The 16,747-nt window shown below is 37.6% G+C and overlaps 1 protein-coding gene across 2 annotated transcripts in view; it reads left to right on the top strand.

The window, feature by feature from the left end:
• dnaaf9 (dynein axonemal assembly factor 9) overlaps window positions 1–16,747 on the top strand; it is a 172,934-nt gene that overhangs the window by 24,609 nt on the left and 131,578 nt on the right. For both annotated transcript variants that reach the window (XM_028801454.2, XM_051928226.1), the window contains exons 4-5: window positions 6,525–6,649; window positions 16,543–16,639. In XM_028801454.2, coding sequence (XP_028657287.1) covers window positions 6,525–6,649; window positions 16,543–16,639 — 222 coding nt within the window. The remainder of the gene's footprint in view (window positions 1–6,524; window positions 6,650–16,542; window positions 16,640–16,747) is intronic.

Genomic DNA, 16,747 nt, shown 5'->3' with positions numbered 1-16,747 from the left:
GAAACACAATCCCTTCTACCTGGAGACAAGGCTAAGGTTTCTGAAATGAGACATTTTGTGCAAGGTTCTTCTGCATGATGACTTTTTAAACTTCTGTTTTGCTTTGTCATGTATAAATAGGCTTTCATATTAAGTTAATCAATTTACAACTATAACCTTGGGCAATTACTGTAGGTGTAGTAAAAGACAAGCAGGAGTTAAATTACAATTTAAATAATGTATTATTGATAATATTCATAAATAATAACAATATGCAAAGTACATTTGAATATTGGCAACCGTACAACCTGATAAATGGTGATGTGTAGTTTCAGGCGGCACACAGACTTGTTAGTTACTTAAAATGTCTCTAGTTAAGGCATCATTTGTGGTCAGCTTTCTTCAGAACAGGCCGAATGCCTGTCTCAATATGGCTGCTGAGCTGTGCTCTTTATTGTGTTGTCCTTTTCAGATCATGGTGTGAGATGGTCTTTCATCAGTTTGGTATAGAGAGAGAGAGAGAGAACGAGAGGTAAAGCAAGCAAATTTATACATTTTCTGTCCAACCCCTATAGCCAATAGGGCGTCATGGTACTTAAAGGCTTCTGATACAAGCCAGTTCTAAACAGCCATACTTCAGACCAATGGGGGGGACAGAAAACCTTCACACATGCTTTCCAAACCATGTGTTAAGGTAAAGCTTGGCAGTTAGGCAGCCTTACTTTCCTGTGGGCTTGACTGAGAGACTCCAGCAGAGAAATATTGGCCAAACTTGTTTGAGGCACTTCCCCCAACCCTGTCGTAAAATTCACTTTCCTGACTTAGTCCTAGAGGGTTAAACATGAATGCGTCTCACTAATGTAACACTAATATTACATTGCTTTGCCTAATTTACAAATAGACATACAAAATATTTATCATCTTGTATGCAAAATTTCACATCACAACAGTCAGTGTTTGTGTTGCAATTACTTAGTACATTTTCCTTAATTTTTCACTTAAGCTGGCACTTAAATCTTCAATCTGCCTTAAGAATGATTTAAGATATGAAGAGGTAGGTGAAGTAACAGTGAAGGTGGTAGGAATGAGAATGACGCCCGTACACATGTACCACACGGCCGTCATGCTGGCTGCTGCCAAGAGTTGATTCTACAATAAAATAAAAATAAAAAGAGGAATAATCTTGGAGGTCAATCATCATAGTAGTAATATATGTGTACCAAATTTCAGGTCAATAGGTCAAACGGTTTGTGAGCTACAGGTGATTTAAAATCCAGGACAGACAAACTGACAGCCACAATAGCGTATTATATAAGAAGATTGTTTATTTAAAATGCTAAGCTAGTAATAATTGTATGTATACTTATTTCAGCCTTTCTATATTAACTGTAATAGGGAATGCTTTCACTCTATAATAGATTGTTGCGGCTGGCCGGCTGCTCAACCCGGCCGGGACGCCCAAAGAGAAGAAGGATGGGGGAAGGCAGCTACTGTGAGACATTGTCTCCCCCAAGACACCAGATGGCAAGTTCCCTGCAGCATAGCGGTGTCTCGGATTTCCTGCAGGGCATCATGGAATTTGTAGTTTGGCAGCACAGCCCTGCTGGGTACCGTGGGTGCCGCCAGGAGAGGTTGTAGGAAGATCTAGGGATTTGTATTTCCCATATAGCTTGGAAGTACTCTCAAGTCATGGGGTCGGAAGCCCCAAAGTACTTCCGGGCTGAAGAATACCTCAAGTCTTCCATTTGACCTGGGTCAAGGACTATATAAAGGATTACTGAAGACCCAGCAAGTGAGCTGGAGTTGGGAAGTAGAAGACAGAGCTTGCTGGGAAGTGTGGAGGAGAGAATTGCATTGATTTATTTATTGTGTTTATGGTGACTGTGGTGCTTGAAAGGCACTGTGAAGAAGGAAAAGAATTAAAAGGAACTTCTTTGTGCTTTTATTCTGTGTCTGCGTATCTGTCTGTTGGGTTTAATGGGGTGACCGCGACGCCTGGTGTTCACAAGGTATTTAAACAACTGTCCATTCTTGAATCAGGTGCCAATTAATTGCTGGTGACACACACCTACAGATAATTTGAAGTAACATATTAACTTAACATGTATTTCTTCGGAATGTGAGTAAAAAGCAGAGTATCTGGAATAAAAGTCATGCAGACTGTGTCCTGGCTAGCATTTGAAGCATTTGGAGTTGCCCAGCAGTAGCACTAAACCTTTACATTACTGTGTTTCCACATAGTAAAAGGTTGTGTTTGAATGTATTTTTTTTTCACTTTTAGGAAAATATATGTCTGCTTTTCATCATATCTAAAATATTATTTAGCGAATGGACATGAACTAATTGTTACTGCTTGTGTGTGTGTGTGTTGCCTGATGATGCAGGCATTTAGGAAACTTAATTCTCATGTATCACTAGCTCAATAAAAATGGCTTTTTAAAATTAATTTTTCTTTTTTTCGATAAACAGAACATTAAAGCAAAACATGTCACAATCAGATACGAATAGCATAATGCATACAAACAATATGATTCAAAATCAAACCAAATCAAGAGCAACATTAGTAGAGAGCTCCATCTAGCACAGTTCTTTATCCACCTTAATTTAAGATTGTGTTTGTGTGCTTGCTGTGTCTCTGTCATTTAAACAGATGACTTGCCGCAAATATTAACAATGATATTATTAATCCCATACAAAATGACATAGACATGTACACATTTGTTGGTACTGTTACAACTCACTGGAAAAAGTGCTGCATGTCTCCTGAAAAGTTATTTAAGTGAAAAACAACTGTTCCATGTATATCTGCATGTCTTTGATATGTCATTGTGTAAAACAAAGCAAATGTGAAAAGAGATAAGTATTGCTTATTCTACAGAGATACTCTAAAGTGGTCTAGATCATAAATAATTGGATTACTATCATTTTTAAAACCTAGATGTTTTCCTTAATTGGTATCACAAATGTTGACAGGTACAGAAGTCTCACTGAGAACTTCAGGAATCACCTGTTTGCAGTGATTGCCACTTACAGTTGTGCAACAAAATATTAGGTTATGGGACCCATCATTTTTGTTCATGCCATTTTCATTTGTGTTTATTATTTGACATATTCTATTGAGACAAAACACTAAAGCAAAAACAATGATGGATGCCAATTACTTTTGTCAGTTTCAAGTTATTTTAGAGGCAATTGTGGGTCCTTGTTTGTGGAGGGGTACCAACAAAATTGGTATAACAGAGACACAGAATTGCATGGTGCACTGCTAACGTTAATGCTGAGGTCTGCATTGATTGCTTAGATTTCAGTCAAAGGGTAGCACAGCTAGTATTTGATAAAGCAGCTAATGGCGGGCCCAGCATGCTTATTGTAAAATTGGTAATTCTTGACACATTTTGGGAGAAATTTCAAAACATCTTTTCAGAGAATTAGAATTTTCCAATTTAAAATATAAAGTGCATTGAGAAAATACTAATCTGTTCACTTTTTACACTTTTTATTATGCTGCAACCTTATGCAAAAATCATTTAAATTCATTTGTTCATTCTTCAAACAGCACTCAGTGCCTCAGAATAACAAAGTGAAATCAGGATTTTTGGAAATTTTGCAAATGTATTAAAAATAAAAAAGCTGAAGTATCACATGGATGCGAGTATTCAGACCCTTTGCTATGACACTTGAAGTATGGCTTGTATGCATCCCATTCATCTCATCTCATTGATCATCACTGAGATGTTTCTGCACCTTGCTTGTAGTCCATTTGTGGTGAATTCAGTTGATTCAACATGATTGGGAAAGGCACACACATCTGTCAAAATAAGATCCCATGGTTGACAATGTGTATCAGAGCAAAAACCAAGCCATGACATTGAAGGAATTGCCTGCAGAGCTAGAAACAGGATTGTGTTAAGGCACAGTTCTGGAAAAGGCTACTAAAAATTTCTCACAGTTTCGAAAGTTCCTGAGAACAGTTTCCTTCATGTTTCTTAAGTGGAGGAAGTCTGGAACAACTATGAGTCTTCCTTGACCAGGATGCCCAGCCAAATGGAGTAATTGTGGGAGAAGGGCCATGGTTAGACCAAGAACTCTGATCACTCTAGTTGAGCTTCAGAGAACCTGAATGGAGATGGGGGAATCTTCTAGAAGGAGAACCACTACTGCAGCTCTCCATTTATCTGGGCTTTATGGCAGAGTGTTCACTCAACACATGAAAGCTTGCTTGATGTTTTCAAAAAATACATCTAAAAGATTCTCAGATTGTGGCGGATATTGAACTAATGGAATTTTATTTTATGTTTGGAAATTAACACTAGAATTACCAGAGCCTACGAAAAAACTCGTATATCCGGCCCACCTTAAATCGCTTCTTAAAACCTTTCTCACCTCTCCGCCAGCGTCTTTTGTCATCTAAATGTACTGATAAAGACAAGCTGCCAGCAGCCGGCTATTCCATCCCCCCAACGACTTAGAACGTAAACAGGCTTTTCCCAGCTCTTGCCTTGATTGATTACCTGGGAGTGAAGTGGAGTTTTAGAGTAGAAATAATAAGATTGTTATTTGAAACACACGCATTTCATATGTGTTGCATTTCTACAGTAATCTGTGTAAACACATTGTTAAAACAGAAACGTGTTATATATTCTAGTAGCAATTGACAAAATGTAGGCATAAACTATATAATGTATGAAGCCTGAAGTCCAAATATCAAAGAAACACTTTCACAAAAGGTACAAAAAAAAGCCACCGCCAAAAAAACCCGCCTTAGTGTGAGACATTGATATAAATTAACTATCACTGCTTCCGTGGCGCAACAGTATCAGTCGCTGACTGGGAATCAGAAGGTCATGAGTTCGATCCTGCACAACTCCCATTTGAGAAGTGTTCTTATTTTCACTATTTTAGAATAAAACAATACATTTGATTTCAGTCTGTAACAGCTGGTGTAATTTATGATATTTGTAAAGGTTAGCTTTATTTTTTTAAAATTCACTTTTCATTGTCTCAGTCGCGTTCAGGATCCATCCCTACCGCCCCCCACCTGACACTGCTGTTTTTACATAAAGACACGCTATAGTTCTGCAGTGTATCACGATACATACGACCGCGTGTTTTTTCCTCCCAGTATTGCCAGTCCCCACGTGTTGCTGTATGCTGTTTCTTTTGTACTCCAGGACATGCAGAGGAAAGCATAGTAAAGAGCAGTAACTTCAGCGCTATATGCAATCATCAGACACTCCCCATCTGACACTGCTAAAGCTCTGCAGTGTACTTGTGACTGCATTGTCGTACCAATGCTTGCGAACTGAAGTGTCTGCATGCACTTTTCGTGGCATTATACGTGTATTTTTTGAGCATGCCCCTGTAGCTCAAACACAGGAACATATGTTGATGTAAAAGTATAACAAAACAAGTGCACTTTTATTCAAGACTATAACCGAAGAAAAAAGAAAGCAAGTTACAGTAGGTGGAATGCTAAGAACTGCTGATTTCCATTCTGTGCTATATAACTGTTAACATTTGAATCTGATGATTGCATATGGCGCTGTCTGATTTAGTGTGCGCAAGAACATGCAGGTGGCCAGTTGCTGAGTGCTACAACGCACATTTTAAAAAAAGAAAGAGACAAATATATGTGACGTTTTGAAGAAATCATTTTATGACGCGAATAGTACCAATCAGAAAACATCGTCGAAGTAATGCAGTATTATTTGAAAACGAACAGCGTCAGGTTGGGTGTGAAGTTATACTGGCGCTGTTTGAGTCAGATCAGAAGCTGAATATGCTGAACAAGCTCATGTTCCCTACTTGGTTTTATACTTTACGTTATTATTGTTCTCTCTGAAGTAGAGGTGCCTCATATACAGTATTGCTGTGGGTATCTCAGTAGGGGCGGCACTGTATAAGTCCTATCCACACTCACTTGTAGCACACTTCAGGTCATTACTGTAACACTGACTGCAGTTATGTACTGATCAAAGGCAGGATTGCATTTGGACGATTTATAATTCTGTAGCAGTAATAATATTGTGTGAATGTTGTATAAAAATAAAAAATGTGTTGTCTAGAAAAAGTCTTGCACCATCTTATTATAAAGTGAACTTTTGAGAGAACCTACTTTCTAATTTTACTCAAGTATTTCTTACTTCAATTAAAGTAAAAATTTGCACTTTTACTCAAGTATCATTTCTGAGTACTTTTTACAACTCTGAACATCCCCCACCCACTGAAAACAATCCATAGAAAGACCTTTCCTCCTTGTATTCTTTTTTTAGTAGATTTATGAAACTGTATAGATTATTTTGTTAAGCCTGAGGCTAATTTAAAAATTAGATCAACATTTTATAAGGACATTATATTTTAGACAATAAATATGTCCTCTAAAAGAGCCCATAGTTAACCTGTAACCGATTTGTGCCTGATATACAAATGCTAAATATTCCTTAGCTGTAATCAAGTATTGTTTTTTTCCCATTTATTTTGCTTGCTAAATTGATGCAGTTTATTACAAATTTTGTATACTTATGCCTTTTATCTTATTCTTCTAGATGTAATTCTACTGATCAAAAGCGACAGAGTTCATTTATACTGCAACCCAGTGAACTACAATTATCTTCTTCCCTATGTGAGCCACTGGCGCAATCTGTGCTTCCACTGTATGACAGAGGCAGAGGTACGTGTGTATTTTTGTGTGCTTAAAGCTTTGTTTATACCTCAGTAAGGCAGTAAGCCATAGTCTTGAGGTTAAGAATCTGCACAGTTGTACAGTAGATTCATCTTTCACTCCTATTCACTATATGTATATAGGACTGCTCTGTAGCTGCTCTACTGCGTCAGGTAAACAGTAAACTAAGGGCAAAGCAATTGGTTGCCCTGTACAGGATCAGGGTTACCACGTACCATGCTTGTCTGCACAATGTTTAACATTTAACACTGGACTTTGATTCCTTACACTGTCCTGATGTGTCTTCTCTAGGCTGTGATTGCCTCAGCAGTGATTCTGAGCCGCAACTGTTCTTTTAATCTAAAGATGGGAGCTAAAGCAGGATGATCGCCGTGCCATGGCTCCTAACAGCTCCTATTCTGAATGTAGTCATGAGACTGTACCTGCCTTCTCTATACAGCAATAAAGTACCTGTATTTTCCTTGTCTTTTGTGCAACTCTGTGACCTAAGCTTGACAATACCTGTATAAAAAAAACAACACTTCTTATACTGCAAAAAATATTTTATTTGGAAATGAAACATTTGATGTAACTTTTTACCACTCTTCTTTTAACTTCACCTGTTTGTTGTCTGGTACAAATCTTGTAATCAATATTTAACCCACTTCCTATTCTCCAAATGATTTGAAATTTTGCACACTTACTCATTTCCAATGAAAATACATGAATCAACAGTCAGTTTCACTAATTGCTCAATTAATCCATGTGAATTAAGAAATGAAATTTTCATATGAAGAATAAAGATTTCACCAATAGATAGATAGATAGATAGATACTTTATTAATCCCAAGATGGCGATAGTAACGGATAGAAATATTAAAGGAAGTGTTAAAATATTGATTACAAAATTATACTAAAACAAACCCAAGACTAAAAAGTTGAAAATAATATATAATATAAAAAATACTTTTTAAAAACCACACTTGTATTAAGTTAAAAAGTGTACTAAAAAGCAAAAAATAAGTCTCTCATACATCACTCGTAAAATAAAAGCATGGGCGCTTTTCAACAATCAATAAAATCTTAACAAAAGTATTCTAGAAATACAGATATGAACACAGAATGAAAACAAGACGTTAGATGAAGGTGCAATTCCAAAATGCTTTCATCCTTTTTCTTCATTCTGGAATCGTCTTTTTCCAGGATTGTTAAATCTTTCTTCAGCATAAACTGATACTGTTTCTCACTTTATTTGTTCATCTCAAAGAAAACTTTGAGAAGTGCTATGAAACTCGAACACTACAGTACAACACAACTACCCACATGGATGCGTTTGCTCAGTGGAGCACTGAGTCAGAATTCGGCTATGTGTACGATGACGAGCCTATACGCTCACTGAGACTGCTTGAGACCGGAAAGTTTGCAACAGACCGTCTCTCTCTCTTTCTCTCTTTGAGACAAAATATTGCAGGGTTCCCGAGACTGGGCATGGAATGTGTAGCAGCGGCACCAAGTATTTTTTGCATCGCATTATCATCTTCAGTGGCCATTTTTGGTCAAAAATATGTCTGTTATACTGAGATTCACATTTTGTTAAAATGAGATTTGTTTAATATGATGTTCTATGAACGTTTGTCTGGGCCCACAAAAAGTATTCATTTTTCTGAAAATTTTGTTACTTCGGTTTTCGCTATAACAGGATTTAACCTGTACAGTGGGGCAAAAAAGTATTTAGTCAGTCACCAATTGTGCAAGTTCTCCCTCTTAAAAAGATGAGAGAGGCCTGTAATTTTCATCATAGGTATACCTCAACTATGAGAGACAAAATGAGAAAAAAAAATCCAGAAAATCACATTGTCTGATTTTTGAAGAATTTATTTGCAAATTATGGTGGAAAAAAGTATTTGGTCAATAACAAAAGTTCATCTTTGTTATATACCCTTTGTTGGCAATGACAGAGGTCAAACATTTTCTGTAAGTCTTCACAAGGTTTTCACACACTGTTGCTGGTATTTTGGCCCATTCCTCCATGCAGATCTCCTCTAGAACAGTGATGTTTTGGGGCTGTCGCTGGGCAACACTGACTTTCAACTCCCTCCAAAGATTTTCTATGGGGTTGAGATCTGGAGACTGGCTAGGCCACTCCAGGACCTTGAAATGCTTCTTACGTAGCCACTCCTTCGTTACCCGGGCGGTGTGTTTGTGATCATTGTCATGTTGAAAGACCCAGCCACGTTTCATCTTCAATGTCCTTGCTGATGGAAGGAGGTTTTCACTCAAAATCTGATGATACATGGCCCCATTCATTCTTTCCTTTACACTGATCAGTCGTCCTGGTCCCTTTGCAGAAAAACAGCCCCAAAGCATGATGTTTCCACCCCCATGCTTTACAGTAGGTATGGTGTTCTTTGGATGCAACTCAGCATTCTTTCTCCTCCAAACACGACGAGTAGAGTTTTTACCAAAAAGTTCTATTTTGGTTTCATCTGACCATATGACATTCTCCCAGTCCTCTTCTGGATCATCCAAATGCTCTCTAGCAAACTTCAGACGGGCCTGCACATGTACTGGCTTAAGCAGGGGGACACATCTGGCACTGCAGGATTTGAGTCCCTGGTGGCGTAGTGTGTTACTTATGGTAGCCTTTGTGACTTTGGTCCCAGCTCTCTGCAGGTCATTCACTAGGTCCCCCCGTGTGGTTCTGGGATTTTTACTCACCGTTCTTGTGATCATTTTCACCCCGCGGGGTGAGATCTTGCGTGGAGCCCCAGATCGAGGGAGATTATCAGTGGTCTTGTATGTCTTCCATTTTCTAATAATTGCTCCCACAGTTGATTTCTTCACACCACGCTGCTTACCTATTGCAGATTCAGTCTTCCCAGCCTGGTGCAGGTCTACAATTTTGTTTCTGGTGTCATTTGACAGCTCTTTGGTCTTGGCCATAGTGGAGTTTGGAGTGTGACTGTTTGAGGTTGTGGACAGGTGTCTTTTATATTGATAACGAGTTCAAACAGGTGCCATTAATACAGGTAATGAGTGGAGGACAGAGGAGCCTCTTACAGAAGAAGTTACAGGTCTGTGAGAGCCAGAAATCTTGCTTGTTTGTAGGTGACCAAATGCTTATTTTCCACCATAATTTGCAAATAAAATCTTTAAAAATCAGACAATGTGATTTTCTGGATTTTTTTTCTCATTTTGTCTCTCATAGTTGAGGTATACCTATGATGAAAATTACAGGCCCGTCTCATCTTTTTAAGTGGGAGAACTTGCACAATTGGTCGCTGACTAAATACTTTTTTGCCCCACTGTATATATGTGTATTAAACTATTATAATCAAAATAATGAGAACAAAAACTTAAGTAAACATGGAAATATTTGTCTATTCCAGACTGATTTCTTGCCTATACTTATGAAGTTATGTGTTTAAAAGTCACTTGTTTTTTGTCAATATTCATTATTTAGTTGCAATCCAGCAATGTTTGTGTGTCATGCTAATGTGCTTCCACAGGAAACACATTTGTTTCCTTAATGAAAACTGTCATGGCCTAGATTTGCTCATAAGTGAAGGCACCTCTTCTATTATTTGGCTATTATATTTGCCTATTGTGATCCTGTTATATTTTTGAATTTGTTGTGTAGAAGATAATTGCTTATAAAATTCTGTTTATACTTATTTTCTTCATCTCGTTTTACATTACATTGTTGGTCATTTCAGTTTTTGTTTTTGATTATACTAGCTTCTTCCATATTTTTCTTTTGTTTCGTACACTTGTGATTTGTTTTCATTAAACACTGGTATTATTTGTGATGTTTTTGGATTTATAATTGCTGATCTTACTTTTTATTAACTTTCTATTGCCTACTGTATTTGTATAAGCAGGCACGTATCTTGATGGATACATTGCCCCATAAAAATGTTGTAACCATGCACTGCACTGGTAATATTAAACCACTAATGTCTTCAGTTTGTAAATACAACATTTATTTATATAGCACATTTTCATATAATGTAGCTCAAAGTGCTTTACATGATGAAGAAAGAGAAAAAAGACAAAGTAAGAATTAAAATAAGTGAACACTAATTAACATAGAATAAAAGTAAGGTCCGATGGCCAGGGAGGACAGGAAAAAACAAAAAAAACTCCAGATGGCTGGAGAAAAAAGAAATAAAATCAGCAGGGGTTCCAGGCCATGAGACCTCCCAGCCCCCTCTAGGCATTCTACCTAACATAAATGACATCAATCAGTCCTCATGGTATTCAGGGTTTTCATGGAACGACTTGATGATGACAGTCACATGGACTTCTGGCCTTTAATCCATCAATGTGGGGACATCATGGTGCTTTGATTAGGTGGTGGTGGCACAGGTCGCCATCACAGGAAACTGGAAAAAGAACAGAAGAGAAAGTAGGGGTTAGTACAGATTTTGGAGCCACCATGAATAGTAATGACAATTAATTGAATATGCAGAGCATCAGGATTAAATTAAAATGAAGTTTTGAGAAAGCCGTGTTAAAGTAATGTGTTTTTAGCAGTTTTTTGAAGTGCTCCACCGTATCAGCCTGATGAATTCCTATTGGCAGGCTATTCCAGATTTTAGGTACATAACAGCAGAAGGCTGCCTCACCACTTCTTTTAAATTTAGCTGTTGAAATTCTAAGCAGACACTCATTTGAAGATCTAAGGTTATGATTTGGAATATAAGATGTCAGACTTCATCCCCCCCCCCCCCCCCCAATATATTTGCAAATAGTGACGTTCGATCTGACAGTACTAACAGATATTACTTAAAGTTTGGAAATACGCCTTTAAAATCTCATGGTGAAATTTTTTGACCACCCTTTGAAAATAATATAACCCTTACACCCTGGGGGCATTTTTCAGCAATCTCCACCTGAGGGGTGGTACCCAAAAATAAAACCTTATTGTTCAAAAAATAAAGGCAGGACAGTCAGTTTTTCACTAAAACCTGACAGATATCTTTTCAAATGTGATAGAACATGTTTTTGTGTCAAAGTAAATTTTTTCCTTTACTTAGAAACTGCTAAACTAGGAAAAAAAATAGGCACTCACAGTGAAATGTTCACAATTTTGTTTCCATGTACAAGTAATTCCAGGGCAGTTTTCACCTCTGAGATGTTCCCAGCTATATCAACTGTACCTATGCAAAGTTTCATGTTGATAATGGAAAGAAATAAATAGTTACAGCATTTGGCACAATGGGTCCCACTCCCCTATCCAATACCTCTCCAAATGGGGTTCCTGGTTCAGAACAATTTTATTGTATGTAAAACAGTGAATCATATAAAAAAAACTATCCCCATGCCTTAAGACACTCTTACATCCAAGTAGCCCCCTACCCCACCCACACATTTACATGACACTGTGTACATTGTTTGCTCCTGCTTCAAATAGTGTATTTTTTTCAGTCCACACGCCCTCAGATGTGTATCTTTATGTCCGTATATTGACATCTATGTATTGTTGGAGTTGTCACAGTTGCTGACATCCAATAGTATAAATTTTGCGAGAGTGTGATGTATTGAGTCAGGGTTAATGTCCTGGAAATGTGAGGTGGCCTTGTGACTCCTCTTATTTGGAGAGTATCTTATGATTAATGCATCGTGCAATAATGTTGTTGGACTTGTTTTGATCAGTACACTGTACTGTTGAGTAGATGTGTCACTTGTAGATATTTGCTGTTGTTTTGTGAAGTAATATGTGAGAGCACACGATAAAGAAGGGGGATATAACTCTGTTTCCAGTCTTCAGCCTATAGCTCCCATTTGCTCGGTTAGTTGGAGGGTTCTTCACATTGGTTGACATCCGTTAGTCATGACTTTTTGATTGATGGATAATACTTGAGTACTTCTTATACAGATTAATTACTATGTTTTTTTTTGTGACAGTTTATTAAACACCACATGTGTGATATCATACCATTTAAAAACTCAGGCATAAATATTATTATAATTTGATGACAAGGAGTGTGAAGTCGACACCTCTTGCTTGCAAATGAAGTATTGTTTGTGTCTGTGTGTGGCATAGTTCACCTATATGATATAGTGAAAGATTTTTAAACGATTGCTCGGCCCAGTACCAGGCCCGCTTTCACAAGAGGGTATACATCACAAAGAAGAGACATGATAAAAGTGATTGTTTATTTAAGTGCTTTATAATTTTGAGGCAGACCTTTTGAAGCTAGCAAATTGTTAATATTGGCATTGCCACATGATTTAGTACATTACCAGGATGACACACAAGGACTATTCAAACTTAAAAGAAGAAAAAGTATGTGACATGTGAGGAACAAGTGGATCCTCATTCTGGGTTTTACAGGTACATTATGGTTCATGGAACCCATGAATACACTTGCAATCGGAAGGGAGTTCTTTAGGGAAGTAATCATATACAGTAGTTGAATGAGCAGTAACTTCCATAAAAAAGCCATCCAATGTTGGAATCTTAGAAAATCCATATAAGGGGTGGTGTGGTTGGGGAGGTGGGCTGCATGCATGTGCAATTAGCCACACAGCAGAGTGGAGGGTATATGAAACAAACCTTAAAGAAATACTCAACCTAAAAGCGATATTTTGTTCAAGTAATACTTACCCTGCATGCTTTGTAGTAACTTCCGAGAAAAATTTTTAACCTCATGTTTTCATGCAGAAAAGTTTAATACAATTGAAGCAGGTGATAGGCAACAAACTCTGGGAACAGTATCATGACAGAAATTAAACAAATCTTGCTTTATTTCAGGTGAACAATCCACATGAAAAGAGAAACGAGTCATTACTTTTTTTTTGTTTTGTAGAACCATAGTACACAGGTAAGGAATTGAGGCAAGCAAAAGCGAAGCATACAGTTGCAAAGGCAGTGAACACTTCTTGGGTGTATCTTATGGATTTTGGCCTGCTGATCACACTTGTAATCACCTTTTTGTTATTTCCTTCCATATTATAAGTATGCATATACGGTACAATGATTATGACTTGAACATCTATAGTGATGTAAACACTGTGGCCCAGCTACTAGAAATGTAGCTTGGAAATACCAAGTACTATGGGTGGGAGAGCAATGATAAAAGAGTACATCACTAGTTTCTGACACTGCTGTGGTTTCATCTTGGTCCACTCTTCTTCCAGTCTCCTCTACATTCTGGTAACTGTAGTGTGTTTCTTAACCATACTTTCGTTACAAAGTATTTTTCAGAGATCCTCAATTGGTCTTCGATCTGGACTCAGCGCTGGCAAATTCATTATTTCAATGTTGTTAGTTTCAAGGAACTGCGTTACCCGTTTTGCAGTGTGACTGGGGCCATTGTCTTGCTTGAAAATTGCAGGCTGATTGGGAAATGCTCGCAGGAAAGGAACCGCATGTTGCTGAAGGAGGTTCTGATAAACATTTGCAGTAATTCTGCCATGTAGCTATATAAGAGGCCCAACTCCTGCTGCAGAAAAACATCCCCCAAATCATGATGCTTACTCCTCCAATTTCAACTGACTTTTTTATGCATCTTGGATTCAGTGTTTACCTAGTTTTATGCCATACATAATGGTCCCCAACAGACTCAAACTTGCTCTCGTCACTAAAGTGGGGGCTGGGCAGTCTTGTGGCCTCGGAACCCCTGCAGATTTTGTTTGTTTTTTCTCCAGCCCTCTGGAGTTGATTTTTCTGTCCTCCTGGCCATTGGACCTTACTCTAGGCAATACTAAGTAACAAAGAATAATCTTACTTTTATATTTTTCTTTTTTCTTTCTTCATCTTCTAAAACACTGAGCTACATAATTTGTATGAAAATGTGCTATATAAGTAAATGTTGTTGTTGTAAAGTAAACTCTGGACCAGTTCCCCTCTGTCAACATAACATGCTTATCAGTAAAGGTTAGTCTAGCCTTGTGACTCGTTCTGCTAATGAGAGGCTTGGTCACTGTAGAGTGAGCTTTCAGGCCGAATTATCTTAAAAGACAAGCCACTGTATGCTGAGACAGATCCTTACCCTGTTCAGCGCTGAACTCTGAGGCAGTTCCACCTGTAGTGTTGAACCGATTCCCCATTGAGTCTCCACATTATCCTGTCGTCTTTTGCATTTGTCTTATGTGGACGAACAGCATTTTTGGGGGACTTAAATGAATTAGTGTCATTATAAAGCTGCAATATTCTAGAAATCACAAACTTGGAAAGCCAAGCTTCTTGTGTATTTGCTGAAAGGGTTAGACTTTTGGCCTTCATCTGGAAAACCTTTTTTTCACAGGGTTTCAGTCACCTTAGAGCGACTTAACATCTTGCAAAGTAATTAGGAGTGCTGTCAGATAAATTGGGAATTAATTAAGTGAATAGGGAATTAAGGAAATTAGCATCAGGTGCCAGATTAACACCAATAAATGGGAGGTATCTGAGAGTGTTCTCTAATTTTCAGAGTTCTTCAAAATTCTCATTTAAGTTTATTTTGTGCTTCAGAATATATTTAAATTATGAAATATGCTTAAAAAAATTTCACATGAAACTTTGAGAAGCACAGGTACAATGTAAGAGTACTTATAGGAGCGCTAAGAAACATTACCTGTACTCCAAGATTAAATTAAAAGAGAGCACCCCTCAGTAAACTACCTATTAGTATTAGGAAGAATGTGTGCAACAGACAGTTTGCAGTTAGATCAATTGAACCCATGACTCTGGAACTGTAAGATTGCATGCTGCAATGATTCAACTTTATTCTAAAAGCAATACTTACAAATCAAGCTATGAATCAAGTCATTTGTCAAACACATTCTCAATAAATTCAAAACTGTGATCAGAGTCTAACTCCAACTTTTTGCATAATAATGCATAAAGATAAGCTGTCAAAGAAGCAATTTAGTTCCTGTCTTACACACAAGTATGATGTGTATTATGAATGGCCAGTTGTCGGCAATTGTACAGGGTTAGAATGGGATGAAACTAATTTATTTAATGGTATTGAACCTTTCACTCTAAGTGGCTTGAAGTAGGGGAGATCTTTGTTAAAAGCAGATTCACTAAGTTGTGATGTGCTGCTTGTCTTGGTACTTGTGCAAATCATATATTTTAATAATCAAAGAGAGCAGACAGCATGAAAATGTATGGTTTTAATTTAAAAAAAAAAAACACACTTGGGTATCAAAAAAAAATACCATTACCACTTTTGATTGTCTTTTTGGCTTACTGCAATGTTCACAAACAACTTTGAAATATGATTGTGCCTTGCAGCGAGACACCTTGTGCATAAGTGGTTAATCTGCTTCCCAACAGATATGGTGTGAAGATACCTAAAAGTGTTTCCCGGGTTTCTCCTCTAATTATGTTTTTTGCTGTCCTTTTGCTTGTGTAAATTTCCTTTATTTGTTTTGCCTAACATTTCTAAAACAATGATTTTTCTGTTTTGCTTTTTATATTTTATTTTTATTCCATTTTGAGCATTTTCTCTCACAATTTATGAAGGCATATTGAACACACTGGAGTGCTCTGATGGCATTTTCTTTCTTTCGCCCAGTGACGACCTGTTGTTCTCCATTCCAGGCTGAAGTGTGATGATCAGTCAGTCATATTTTGAGCACAGTTCCGCAGCTGTTTCAGCCTGTCCAGTGGGAGTGGGAGAGAAAGTGAGCATTCTGGATGGCCACTTGGGTGGATGTTTAATAGAATATTTTGAAGTATTGCCTCAGTCCTCTGGTGATAGATAAACAGTGACTTCCCCAAATCTTTATGTAGACATTTTTTTTTCTTCCCCCTTTCTTTTTAGCAGCGCTATTAGTTAAGATGCAGAAAATTTCTGTCCTTGGGTTGTAGATGGTAGTTTCGTTCTTACTAGAATGTGAGCATTTGGTTTTCTTTGTAATTAAAAAGCTGAGCTAATTTTTTTTTTCTTTGTTGGTCTGTTTAGTATGAAGATGAAGAAGCAGCCGAAGAGTTCAAAATTTCAAGCTTTGTGGACATGGTTCAAGACTGCAGCCGAATTGGGGTGCCATATAGCTCCCAGGGTAAGGGGATAAGCAAGAACTATGGACATTGTTGTATCTCTTAAGTTACATTTGAAAGAGGATCTGCTTTAAAAACTATACAAGTCATGTCCTAATTAACTCTGTTTA

This window comes from Erpetoichthys calabaricus, chromosome 5 (assembly GCF_900747795.2).
Source record: "Erpetoichthys calabaricus chromosome 5, fErpCal1.3, whole genome shotgun sequence".
In the NCBI taxonomy this organism is placed as follows: domain Eukaryota; kingdom Metazoa; phylum Chordata; class Cladistia; order Polypteriformes; family Polypteridae; genus Erpetoichthys; species Erpetoichthys calabaricus.
The sequence above is the reverse complement of the archived record's forward strand: the minus strand, read 5'-3'. Positions and strand labels throughout refer to the sequence as shown.